Source organism: Babylonia areolata, chromosome 2, assembly GCF_041734735.1.
Source record: "Babylonia areolata isolate BAREFJ2019XMU chromosome 2, ASM4173473v1, whole genome shotgun sequence".
Taxonomy (NCBI): Eukaryota; Metazoa; Mollusca; class Gastropoda; order Neogastropoda; family Buccinidae; genus Babylonia; species Babylonia areolata.
Window position 1 is genome coordinate 53868928 of NC_134877.1, and position 13481 is coordinate 53882408.

At 37.8% G+C, this 13481-nt stretch overlaps 1 protein-coding gene across 3 annotated transcripts in view; it reads left to right on the forward strand.

Moving 5' to 3' along the window:
* The window catches only part of LOC143275160 (uncharacterized), a 60416-nt gene extending 50052 nt beyond the window's left edge, over positions 1 to 10364 (forward strand). For all 3 annotated transcript variants that reach the window (XM_076579160.1, XM_076579162.1, XM_076579161.1), the window contains exons 18-19: positions 4417 to 4490; positions 5507 to 10364. In XM_076579160.1, the coding sequence (XP_076435275.1) occupies positions 4417 to 4490; positions 5507 to 5620 (188 nt within the window). In that variant the 3' untranslated portion in view covers positions 5621 to 10364. The remainder of the gene's footprint in view (positions 1 to 4416; positions 4491 to 5506) is intronic.
* The last annotated feature ends 3117 nt before the right edge of the window (positions 10365 to 13481 follow it).

A 13481-nucleotide genomic window follows, 5' to 3' on the forward strand; every position in this document is an offset into this window, starting at 1 on the left:
TTGGTTTTCAAGCCTTGTCAGTTTTACTTTTTCTTTCCAGACTGAATCATTTACATTTTATCATATGTTTTGTCAGTCTTATTTCAGTTTTACTTAAAGCAGAGGGTTTTGCTGAGACAACCTTTAGGCTGTAATTGTATGTATGTATCAGAAAGGCTTGAAAAATAAATTATTAGACAGACCTGTAAACCCACCACATGTAAAAACACACCAGTCTTTCAATACTTAGTTTTCATGGAGGTGAACCTGGTTACAGTCCAGTTGTCTTTTATTAGGGTTGAGTTTTGTGAGTGTGTAGATATACAGAGTGTATTGTAGAGTTATGAGTGGGTTTGACTTGTGTTGTGGGTGACTGTCCTCAGTACTGTGCTGTGTGTGCCTCACTTTGTGCATTGATAAGGCATTGATATTCTGTCATCGCATCCACTGTTAACCATGGATTCTTTTATCATCAAAAAGTCATGTATTTTCATCGTATTTGTAAGTGTGTTTTTCTAAATGATTGAAATCATGACTAATTTTTGTGGGTGCAAATTATTGACATTGTTTTTCTAAATGCTTTAAATTGTGACTTTTTATTCAGATGAGAAAAAAAAGTAGCTAATCTGAGCCAAAATACATTATTTTCTCTGTGTGAAAGAAACATTTTTTTGTGTGGACAGATTGGATGTATGTGTGAATGATTTGTAGGAAGATTAGAGTCATTATTATTATTATTGATACTTGCATAGCACCTATCTTAAGTCGAAGATCAGGCTGTAAGTGCTTTACAAACATGGAGTCATGAGCACAGCAGGCTGCCAGCCTGGATAGAGCCAACTGACAGCTGTCTTCAGGCACTCATCGTTTGTTTCCTGTGTCATTCAATCAGACTTCAGTCTTGTGCAAGCCCACACATGTAGTCATGTAATGTTAGGTAATACCATTTGTGTGACACGTTCCACTTAAACATGTTTCGTGAGGAATTGTTTTGTTGTTGTTGTTTTTTCTTTGTGGAAAGTGGGATACTGGTGAATGATTGTGTGATTGTTTTTCTTCTCCACCATGGTCTGTGTGGCGATAGCATTGAATGGATAGTATTGTTCAGGATTCCGAGCCTGTGTAGAGAATCACATTATCACAGTGACATATTCCCCAGCAGGTGAAGGGGTGTGTCATTCCAACCCATTGCATGCCTGTATGTTTTGCTTGGAGCTAGGTAAGGTATTAAAAAAGGAAGGAGAAAAACTGAAAATAATTTGAAATATTTTTTTCCATGTTGGCCATATGTTGCAGGAAACACAAATACTTGACTAAGGCCAGTGTTTATGGCTACATTTTTTTTTTTCTGTGTTGTTGATTTCAGAAATAGCAGTATTGAATCTCTTGGTCTAGGGGGGCAGTGTGGGGTGGAGAGCAGGGCAAGGAAAGGTTTAAACAAGAGAGAAAACAAAAATTTGTAAAAGAAAGCTAGAATCACTGAGGAAGAGTTCAGCAAACTCAGTAATATTGGAAAAAAAAAAAATCTGCAAGAATTGTAAGTAGTTTTACATTGCATTGTTGAATCTTGGTGATTCTGTTATGCTTAGTAGTCTCTTTCGGTTGTGTTGAAGTTGATGCAGTGGTGGCTGGACCACATGGGAGAGAAGATTGGTGAAATTCAGATACAGATGATATTATTCTCTGTGTGTGTGTGTGTGTGTGTGTGTGTGTCTCACTATGCTGTAACACTGTCTTTGAGCTTAGTGTTGCTGTGTTATCAATCAATCAATACTTTATGATTAAAAGTCTAAAAAGGATTATGACTGATATTGGTGATTTTTGTTTTAGATGTATGCTCATTGACTTTGACTTCATTTAAGGGTTGGCTTTTATTTTATGATAAAACTTTGTCTCTTAGATGAATGATTAAACCTTTGTGCAGTTTTTTTTTTGTTTTTTTGGTTTCGTCCTCTTGAGTTTTTATGTAACATTTCCCTTAAAGGTGTCATCACTTAAAGAAAAGAAAAGATAAATGTATTTCATTCAAGTTTGTTTTCCAGAACATGTTTTTCTCAATGATAAGAATCCAGAAATTGTGTGTCTTTATGTAGAAGAGACAAGTGTAGTACTGTGTTTGCCTTCCGTTGACTGGCAGTATCTCCCACACTCTTGATTCCTTGCTTTCTGGTCTTCATTGGTGGGGTTTGCCTGCTGCATGCTGGTATGATGAGGGTGTGAGTACCTGACGCTGGTATGATGAGGGTGGTATGATGAGTGTGAGTACCTGAGGGTGGTATGATGAGGGTGTGAGTATCTGATGCTGGTATGATGAGGGTGGTATGATGAGGGTGTGATTATCTGATGTTGGTATGATAAGGGTGTGAGTATCTGCTGGTATGATGAGGGTGGTATGATGAGGGTGTGAGTACCTGATGCTGGTATGATGAGGGTGGTATGATGAGGGTGTGAGTATCTGATGTTGGTATGATGAGGGTGTGAGTATCTGCTGGTATGATGAGGGTGTGAGTATCTGCTGGTATGATGAGGGTGTGAGTATCTGATGCTGGTATGATGAGGGTGGTATGATGAGGGTGTGAGTACCTGAGGGTGGTATGATGAGGTTGTGAGTACCTGAGGGTGGTATGATGAGGGTGTGAGTACCTTAGGGTGTACATGAGGGTGGTAAGATGAGGGTGTGAGTACCTGATGCTGGTATGATGAGGGTGGTGTGATGAGGATGTGAGAGGATGTGAGTACCTGAGCGTGGTATGATGAGGGTGTGAGTACTGGGGCAATTGCAGGACAGCTTTCATTTCTAGACATTGTTATTCTGGAAGCACGCAAAAACCCAGCTAAAGTCGGAATCATTTTTGACATTTATTTCCTTTTGAGAAAGTTGAAAAATCACAGATTAACATATGAAAAACAGAATTGATCTGTCTATCAGAGTTTTTTTCTTTCTATTTTTTCAAAGTTGGTGTACCCCTAAAGAACAAATGGAGAAATTGGCTCATGAAAAATAGATACATTTGGCTGCTTATAACTTTAGAACAAGAATTATCTTGAACATGTGTGTGGTGTTAAAAGATTCTGACATAATTTGAGAAAAGCCTGGAGTCAAATGTGCCAAACATTGCAACTGAATTGACAAATTTGTGCAGCAGTACCAACAGTGCATGCACATGAAAACATAAAAAATACTACAGTTTCAGACAGTTTTGTGCTAAAATACTTAATGACAGCTAAGATAAGACTTCAGAGATGTGAAATTTGTAAAAATCTTGATTTTCCTCATTTTGACCCTAATGACATGTTTTTGTGCATAGCTAAGAATAGCTGGCTGCGACTCGAGCCAAGTTTTCATGTGCTGCGTCACATATGATCCTTTCAGATTGTCAGTCACTGTCAGGAAGCGGTGTTTGTAACTGTAAGTCAGTAAAATTAAATGATTACCACAGTCGTGTTTGTGGTGGATGTCTGTGGAAGATTGACCACAACTGTCGGCAAACCTGGTGCAGAACATGATATAATGATAAGGCTTATGATAATGATGTGCATGTATTTAGCCCATAACCCTTGGTGGAAAGCTCATTTAACAGTTAATTTGGTATGAATACGAAACAGGAATATAATTTTTTTTAAAAGATAAGATACACTGGTTTTAAAATTGTAACATCACCCACAACTCGCACACATCTCACACCTCCCCCCATAACCCCCCACCCCCACCACACACAATGAATTGATTAAAAACAATAGTGATGTGTACTCAGTCCTGTTCTCAAGACAGCACACAAGACTGTCACAAAATTAAAGTGAAAAAGGTGTTGGATGAAACTGTGATGCCTAAAAAAACTAAAAAAAAGATCCCACAGAACCTGTCATGGTCTTTGTCTCTCCTTACTGTTTGAAACAGACTCTGTGTGTGTGTGTGTGTGTGTGTGTGTGTGTGTGTGTGTGTGTAAGTATTCATGTCTGAAGGTGTGAGTGTAAATGCATGCGAATGGGAGTATTTGTGTGTGTGTGTGTGTGTGTGTGTGTGTGAGAAAAAGGTAGAGAAAATATATCTCACAGGTATGAGTCCTACATATGTATGTATATACAGACCAGTGTTGTGGTGGGTAGCATGTGTGGCAAGAATTTAAGAGACTAGAATTTTTTTTATGTAACTATTTTCTTCATCCTCCTTTCATCCTGTAACACTGATGTGGGTGCTAGTCTTTTTTAAAAATAAATCTTTTTTTTTTTTTTTTTTAATATACATATGGCAAACCAAGGATTCGTTGCAACAGAGGACTTGTCCTTAGCAAGAATTTATACCAGAAAAAATTCTCCAACTCTTTGTGTGAACAGTGAAATTGCCTTCAGGAGGTTTACAAGGTGTGAAATCAGTGTGATGTAATTTTATGTGATGATGATGATTGTGTGTGTGTGTGTGTGTGTGTGTGTGAACAGGTGAGGGGGATGGGGGCCTGCCAGTGGACAGTGCCAGTGGAGGAGAGACTCTGGAGGAACGCAGTAGCAAGGAAGTAAGCCAGCTTTCTGTTTTGTTTGGTTTGGTCTTGTTTTGTTTTGTTCTTTATTTAGTTAAGTCCATTTCATTTCATTTCATTTTGTTATCTGATTATTGTTTGTTCTCTTCCTTCACACATTTCTGGCCTTTTCATCACATCCATCATGTTCTGTTTGAAAAGGGAAGAGAAGGTTGTGTGGGAATGAGAGAGAAGTGGAGAAGATAACGGTGTGAAGGAAGCGTTACTTGGTGTCTTCCTCAAGTGAACTTTGGCTCGGAAACAGCAGAATGCTCTAACCACTACATCACAATCAACACTTACAATGTTCGTATGCATGCAAGCGCGCGCACACTCACACACACACACACACACACACACACATATGTTGTCAGATTTTAAAGACTGGAATGGGCAATAGTTGTTCATTCTGCAGTGTTATTTGCCTATATGGCTGGGTTTTTTTTTTAACATACTTTTTTATGTAGCTTTGAAGTCTTTGTTGTCCTTTTAAAAGATTTTTGGTAATCTGGGGATGACAGATTGAGTGGAATAGTTGTCATCCTCAGCACAGCCTAGTCTTATTTACCTTAAGGAGCTTGATGCTTAAGATAATACCTCATGAACCATGTTGTTTTGCAGGTTTTGGGTTTTTTTGTTTGGTTGCTTTTTTTTAGTCAGATTTTTCCCCCATATGTGACAGGGTGTTGTAGTTGGGCAGTCCTGGTATGGCCATGTGCGGTTGGATGGACTGTAAGCAGCAGTGTCAAAAGCCAGTTCTCGTTGGTATAGATTCTCTGATCATGGATGCATATAATGATACAGAAGAAATGTTACCACTCAGAATAAAAAATAAAAACTTACTTGTATATTTTGATGGTTTCACACTATCTTTCCATGAAAAGTTGAATTTAGTTGTATGCTTTAAATGTTTCTCAGGACGATGGTGTAAAACCAAAGAAATATACAGGTAAGTTCAACTTCTGATTCCAAGTGATGAATTCCTTCTATACCACGCTGTTGTGTGCTGTCAGGGCTCGCCCACCAAGGAGGCTCCGTCCCCCACCAAAGACAAGAAGAAGAAGAAGAAGTTCCACATGCCCTCGTTCTCCAAGAAGAAGAAGGACAGCAAAGAGAGCACCCTGTGAAGTCACTGTCATTCCTGCTGACCCTTGACCCCTTCGTGTGGCGAGCGTCTTTCACTGGACTGTTCTGGGCGGACCTGGGCCGTCCTGCCTCCTTCGCCTTCTCTCTGTTGTCCTCCTTTCTGTATAGACACTGGTGGTTCGTTTCACCGCAACTCCCTTCAGGCCTGAGGAGATGGGTCTATCTGTCAGCGCTGGTTTGGTCTTCATGTGGGTCGGATTTCTTATTCTTGCTGCTGTTAGGTGTGTGTGTATGTGTGTGTGTGTTTGTTTGTGTGTGTGTGTGTGTGTGTGTGTGTGTGTGTATGGGCATCTGCGATATCAAGAGACAGAGGGAGGAAAAAGTAGAGATTTTCCAGACACCCAATATACTGTTTATGTCCATTTAAAAGGAGAAAGAGAAAAAGGTGTTGATTTTGTTTTCAGACCCTGCGTCTTTTGTAGTTTGTAGAGTACATAAAGAAAGGCATTTTTTTAAATGTGTATTAGTTGTTAACAGCCAAACATATAACAATTGAAGTAGATAAGATGAAAGATGAATGGAGAGATGAAAAGAAAGATATAAAGATGTCATCTTTTTTTCTTCTTTCATTCTTTGTTTTTTAATTGTAGTTGAACATTTGCTGTTGGGTGACAGTGATACATGTGTAGTATAGATAATGTTAATGGACCACTGAAATACAGTGTATTGCCTGACTGGATTTGTAAGTGTGTGTGTGTATGTGTGTGTGTGTAAGTATGTATGCACTGGTTTGCGAGAATGTGACTCACACTTGTGTGTACTAATATGTCTGGTGTTGTGTGTGTCTTTTCATTTATTTGCCAAATTTACTGCTTTTTAGACCTGTCAGTTTTTCACTGGTGTGCTTGGTTTACTTTGGGAACCTGATGGTGTGTTGCGCAATATCAGTCAGTCATTGCCTTATCGGTGCTGTCACGCCACTCCTGGTTTGTCACTGTGCTGACCGTTTCCCCGCACTTCCGTCAGGGAGGTGCGCTGATCATGGTCAGATCATATGTTGTCGACTTTGGTCAGTCTTGGTTATGGTTGATTGAGCAGTTAGAAACTGTCTTACATCGTTTAAGTGTGTGATTGAACAGTGAAAAATTGTCCGATACATCGTTTAAGTGTGTCTGGGATTCAGAATTGATTGTTTAAGTGTGTATTGAATTCAGAATTGTTGTTCTGAGTCACAGCAGACTGAGCAGTGACAGTTTGTGGATGTGTCAGATCAGTAACATTGTAACCACTGACGTGGACACACACCACCCCTTCCTCGGTCCCTGCTCTCTATTGAAAGCTGTGGTTGTCAAGATACTGCACTGCATTGCTTATCCAGGTTTGTGAGTGGACTTTTCCAGTCGTTTAATAAAAATCATTTTTTTAGAAACACATTTTTTTTTTATATGCCAGTGTATGCTGGTTTTTTTTTTTTTTTTTTTTAGACATTTTTATATTGAGGTTGACTTTTTTTTTCATATTGAGAAAGTAAAGAGTTTTTAGATGCTGCTTTTAATTGCCAGTAATGCTGTCCAATTATAGTTTTGAGTGTGATTCTATTTGCTTTTTTTTTCAGTGAATTCTTTTAGCTGTTGCCATGCTTGCCATGAGTTGTAGAACTACTTTTCTCTTTTTACCAAGGTAACTAGTTGCTCTTTCGCATTTATACTTTACGTTGCACATTATTGCAGTGGTTTTATATTTTAACTTTTAAAAACCCAAACAAACAAGACATTGTTTCTGCAAAATATGTGAAGATTTCTGAGGTATTTTGCAGTATATGTTACTGTCTTATTCCAGTCCTTTAAAAAACCCAAAAAAACACAACACAAAAATTAACATTTTGCTATTCAATGTAGCAAGGACTAAAATGGATGGGGAAGAAGAAAGAAGTGATGGAGAAAAAGGAGAAGACAGCTGAACAATTTACCACCAACCACAGTTTTGATGTAAGCCCTGTAAATTGCATATCTTCAGAGCACTGCATGCTTTTGGTCTCATGATGGGGTTGTATCTTAAAAGCTTGCACCTTTCTTGCATCGTTAATAACACAGTGTCTTTTTGATAGAATCTTCACCAATGACCCCTTGAGGATTACATATATACCAGTTGATGCATTCTGAACATAGTTTCTTTTTGGTGAAATCTTCACCACTGAATCCTTGAGGACTACACATGCTGTATTGTTGCTGTATTGTGAGCACATTGCCTTTTGGGTGATATTTCCCCACTGAGTCCCCAAGGACCATTGTGAAGGGAATCTTTGTGCGTCGCCCAGTACCACTTGGAATATGAGAAGTAAAGACAAGCACGATACTTTGCAGCTTGCGTTTGTGCATACATGCACTTGTGTACATACGCCCCCCTAAAAAACACTGCAAATTCTGTTTTGTATATGTTTGGGTGTGTTGTTGTGGATGCCTTGTATATGTTTGTGTGTGTTGTGAGTGTGTATGCATTTGCTTTTGTGTGTGTGAGTGTGTGTATGTGAACTGATAGGTGGAAAGGAAATTTAAAAACATATAATTGAATAGCTTATTTTGTATTGTCTTATTGTACACTCTTTTTTTACATGTGAATATATGATCCTGATGTTTATAGGCTTTTATGTAACTTTCAGCACATTTCAACCACTTTCTTCTTTTATTCTTCAGACTTGTAACAGGTAAACAAGTGTAGAGCATTTTACTGTAAACACTGGCCTACAGAGCTGGTTTATTTTAGTTTTGACAGTAAAAGCTTTATCATAACCATTAGATTTCTGAGTTTTGGCATTGATGATGAAAACCTTTCTTTTTTGTAAGTGCTGATCTGGTGAGCTTTTCACAATTATCTCTTCACTGCCAGAGCTATGTGTACACCATGATTTAGCTAAGGAATTATATATATTTCCTTTGGTTTCATGTAATCATGACAACTTACTGACATAACAGGGATATTGGCGCAGAATGGTGGCTATACATTAGATTTCCAAGGGGGCAGATATTTGTCCCATTGTTGTTTTTAGGAGAGAGGGGCAGGTTGTGTTTTTTTTCTTTGGGTCATTATCATATATGTGTTTTTTTTTTTATCCCTGATAACTCAGGACGAGTGGGTGGGTTATGAAGGTTGAAAGTAGAATTAGATCCCTTTGCTGTCCTGAACTGATTTCACAAAGTAGGGAATGCTAGAGTTGTAGAGGAAGACATCACTATGCAGTTGAAGGGCTTTTTGTCTGAAGTTGATGATCACCGGAAGTAACTAGCGCAGCAGAAAAGGGATTTGGAAAATTGTTCTTTGATTGTCGTAAGAAAGTGAGTTTTTATTTTCAACCACATTTCATATCCTGTAATTGTTGTATTCTGTCACTACCTGTGTAACCAAGACTCACTTATGACGCATGTATTCATCACCAAACTTTTTAAAGAACAACAGAATGTAACAAATCGACTTTTTTTTTTTTTTCAATAAAAAGGTTGGGAAAAAGATGTTAATGGTGACTAGTCTGGGTTTTTTTTCATATTATTTTTTTTCTTTCAACTTTTGGTGCGTGTTTTTGGCTGAGCTTTTTTTTTTTTTCTGCCTTTAGCTGTTGTTTGGTCAAATACTCAAGAGACATGTATGATTTGTTGTCTGCAGTGTGCAGGTAGTAGAGGGGTTCAGTGGACAGAGGGAAGCTTGGTCAGTACTGATGGAGGGCATCAGTCGTTTTGTCACAACATCCACTGTGTGCACTGTGCCACAGGTTGAGCAACATGAACATGAGAGCAACTTCATAGTCATCATCTGGGTTTTTTTTTTTTTACGAAACCACCTGTGTCTTTATGAATAATAATAATAATGCAGATTGACACTCACATCTTCTGGGAAGGGAGCTTGAGGCATTTACAACAAAAAAAATCTATATACATATATTCTGTACTATTGATACAATTTTTTAAATAAAAAGATCTGACTTTGTGAACAATTTTCACACCAGTTCTTGATCAGAATACCATGCAGGCCAGTATGTATTTTTTTCGGACCAATGATGAAAACCGATTTATACCAAGAACTTAGAACATGACCCTTTAGATCTGGGGTAAACAGAGAACTGGTGGCTTCCAAATAGTCACATATTTCATGGTTTTGCCATGACTCAGAAGATGTCCTGTAAAGAGGTTGTTTGTAACATACTTAGAAAGGAGTCTATTGGTTTGTTGGCTTTTTAAATAATTGCCTTTTTTTTAATAGTTTGTTTGCATTTATTGTTGTCACTCCTTTGCAAAGGGCAGCAATATGTCAGATTTGTCTTTCTTTTATGTCCTTTTTTTTTTTTTTTTTTAACTAAGGCTGACTGATCTGTCATTAAAAAACTGAAACCCTCTAATATCTGCTTGCTCTGATGTTGTGTGTAACGTAATGCTGTTGGAATTTACCTTTTCAGAGGATAGAAACAACATGACATTTGACTGGGAGAAACAACAGGTGTAGCTGGACATAATCAGTTAGTACCTTAAAAACACACTGACCAAGCTGCTCTTTCATAACCACGTTCAGTCCTAACCCAGATCATGGCTTTTATCAGTCGTAATCCGGAATATGGTATATGTTCTTCCAACAGTGTTTGTTCATTATTTGTTCTTTATCCAGGGTAATATTTGTTTTATGTTCACAAACTCTCTTTTTATTTATTTTTATCAGTTTGTTTGGTTTTCATTAGTTAAAATGTATGTAACTGTGTACCGATACCAAATATTCAATGACTGCCGAGTGTTCAAATTGTCCTTACGCTGCTGGTCAGGCATCTGCTTGGCAGATGTGGTGTAGCGTATATGGTTTGTCCGAGCGCAGTGACGCCTCCTTGAGCAACTGAAACTGAAACTGAAACTGAAACAAATTGTCCAAACAACATTTTGATACAGTGTAGTGCACTGTAGTGTCAGAAGATAAAATCTTTCATCCTGGACATAACATTAACAGGTTGTGGCATGTCTGCAGGCTTCAGGAATGATCTGCAGGGAAGTGGTTTTGTTTTCTGATGCACTCACACTTCACGCCACAGTTTATGACAGAATTTTTAAAGGCCATTTGAAACCAAGACCAGAATGCATTCTTGTCAGCTAATATATCCCCTGCCGGAGTCTGCACTAGTTGGGTCACGGTAAGTATGTTATTTAAACGTAATTTTAGATAGAAAATTTCCTTTTAAAGGCAGGGATTTTGTAAAATCTGTTATATATTCTTTTGTTTGATGCATTTATTTATTGATTATCTCTTGATTATTGTGACAAGCTTTGTGTAAAGACATGTTTGTGATTCACACATCCTTTTCTGATTGATTCATATATCTGCACATTGGTGTTCACATGGTATGGTCTCACAAGAGAGGCTGCCAGAAGACAGAGGGACTGAGCTAACTGATTCTTGTTGATGGAAAGCATGGCCAAGACATTGTGCACTCTTTTTCTGCATAGCAAATGAAATACTGTTCTAAAAATGTTCTTGAAAAAAATACGTGATGACATGTTTCTTGGTTCTGTGCGATCAGCTGGGCCATAGGCAACTGTTTCTTGGAATGGAAAAAAACAGGGCAATAGATCATGTCTGTTGAATATTCCCAAGTGCAGCTTGTGATTGCTGCTGTTCATGAAAGGAAAGAAATATTAAACAATTAAAGTTTATGAAAGGAAATAATCACTGAACAATGAAGGAAAAGAACTAGCGGCCATTTTTTTTGGATATGTATGAAATGGTGTTTTGGAGCTTCATAGACATGACACTAGCATGCATTGCCTTTCGTTGCATGTAGGTGGAGACTTCAACTCCCATGTATGCTTATTTTTCATATAAGAGGGTTTACTTTCTTTCTGACTTTGCTGTAAAGGCAGCTGCACTCTGTTTTCAGGGGCATGCATCTGTTAAAAGGCAGTCACACTGTTTTCAGGTTTTTATGAAGAGATGAGAAAAAAGGGGGGCTAGGAGGAATACACAGTATGAAAAGATAGTCACAGGTGTCTCCTACTTTGTCTCATGCCATCAGATCGACATCCTTTCCATTTTGTGGTGGTAATCTCAGGGTTTCTTCCTGTATTGTAATAGATATATTTTTCTCTCCCTTTTTTTATATCCATATATTTAGGATGATTGTTTTGGAAAAAAAAAGAATCAAGCTCACAATCCTATGCTCAGAACAGTGTTTTGATTTGTACTTTTAAAGACAGGAGGAGCTGGAGACAGGAGTCACAAGGTCTGCAGATCAGCATGGTAAAAAATTCACAGTATATTGAAGTGAAAAAAAAAGCTAAACGTTGGGATGTGCAGCTTGTTGGTCTTTCCCTGAACATTCCATTTTGTACACACCGCTCAAGGCAGGGATGTCAGAGGCAAGTAGTGAAGGAAAACGCACCTTTACACTGTGATCACACACCGCACACACACACACATGCACAGACTCACTCACTCACTCAATTTCACTGTCTCTCAGGCTCACTCTGGCTTTTCTTTTTTATTGCATGGCTCAGTACGCAGGAGGAGACTGCATTAACACTGTGGCTCATTGATTAGAACTCCAACCCCTCAAAAAATAAATAAATGATTTTTTCTAATCTTTGAAGAGGGCTTTTCAAATTGCTTGTATGCAGTTGTGTGATGATGGTGGTGGTAGTGCATGATGCATTTCTTGTCCACGTCTTTGCCATCCCCCCTAACCCCTCAAAAAGAAAGTGTTTTTTTTTCATTCTACTATGTGATTTTTGTTTCCCATTGTTTTTAAATTAGATGCTTGAAAAAAAAAATCTGTACATGTATACCATGCAGCTTCATGACGTACGTTTTGCCCATGTCAGGAGTTTTTGCTTTCCTTTCCTTGTTTTGTTTTCTGCAGATATTTTAACATCTGACTTAGCTTTTAGGTCAGGAGGAAACTGACGAAGTCCAGTTTATATTGTAGAGCTTGACACAGCTTGCGTTTGTGAAAAGAATGTGCATGGGATGTAAAAAGAAAAAAAAAAGTAAATTACTCTGCCTGTTAACACATAACAGAAAAGGGGAGGAGGAGAGGGAGAAGTACAGTTGATGAAATTGTAAAAACACTGCTCAGTTTATTGAAGAGAAGTTTCTGTTAACTGTGCTAACACTTTTTCTTCAATCTTTGATGCAGTGTTTTGGTTTTCATTTCGAATGTTTGAGATTTACTTATCGTTTCAAAGATAAACAAATTAATACATGTTAAGGAAGAAAAAAGAAAAGTTGAGAAAAGAAATGGCATACACTGCAGTACTTTGCAGTTAATAATGAAGATGGCTCAATGGGTATGTTGTAGGGGGCCATAATGGTTGTGACTTGACTCAAACCTTTTTTTTTTTTTTTTTTTTAAACCTTGTGTGGTGTGATGTGTGGTGCACCAGACTTTTTTCTTTATCCTTCTTTTTTTTTTTTTTTTTTTTTTTTTTTTTTTTTTTGTTGTTGTTGAAGTCTAAGAGATAAGCAAAAAAAAGTAAAGACAAATTTTACATTTCCTGTCATGGTACTACGGCTTGTAGTCTGGTATGTCTGTACTGCTGCGTCAATAAAAGTAAGAAGGGAAGCCTTGCATTTGTGTTGTAAACTGTAAAATGCTGGTGTTTGCTGTGCCACAGGGCTTGTGCATGGTGTTGACAGTGTGTGAATGTGTGTGTGTGTGTGCATGCGCAAAGAACACGAAGGTATCGCTGTTCATCTACATGATTTGTTGCTAGGATACTTCAGAAATACCTTTGTTTTTTTGCTCTCAATCTGTTTCTGTCAATCAGCTATTTGTTTTTGAAAATGTTTCTCACTCTTCTGCATACACACCAAATATATATATATATATATATATATATATATATATATATATGTACATATAACTCACTGCATTTATCT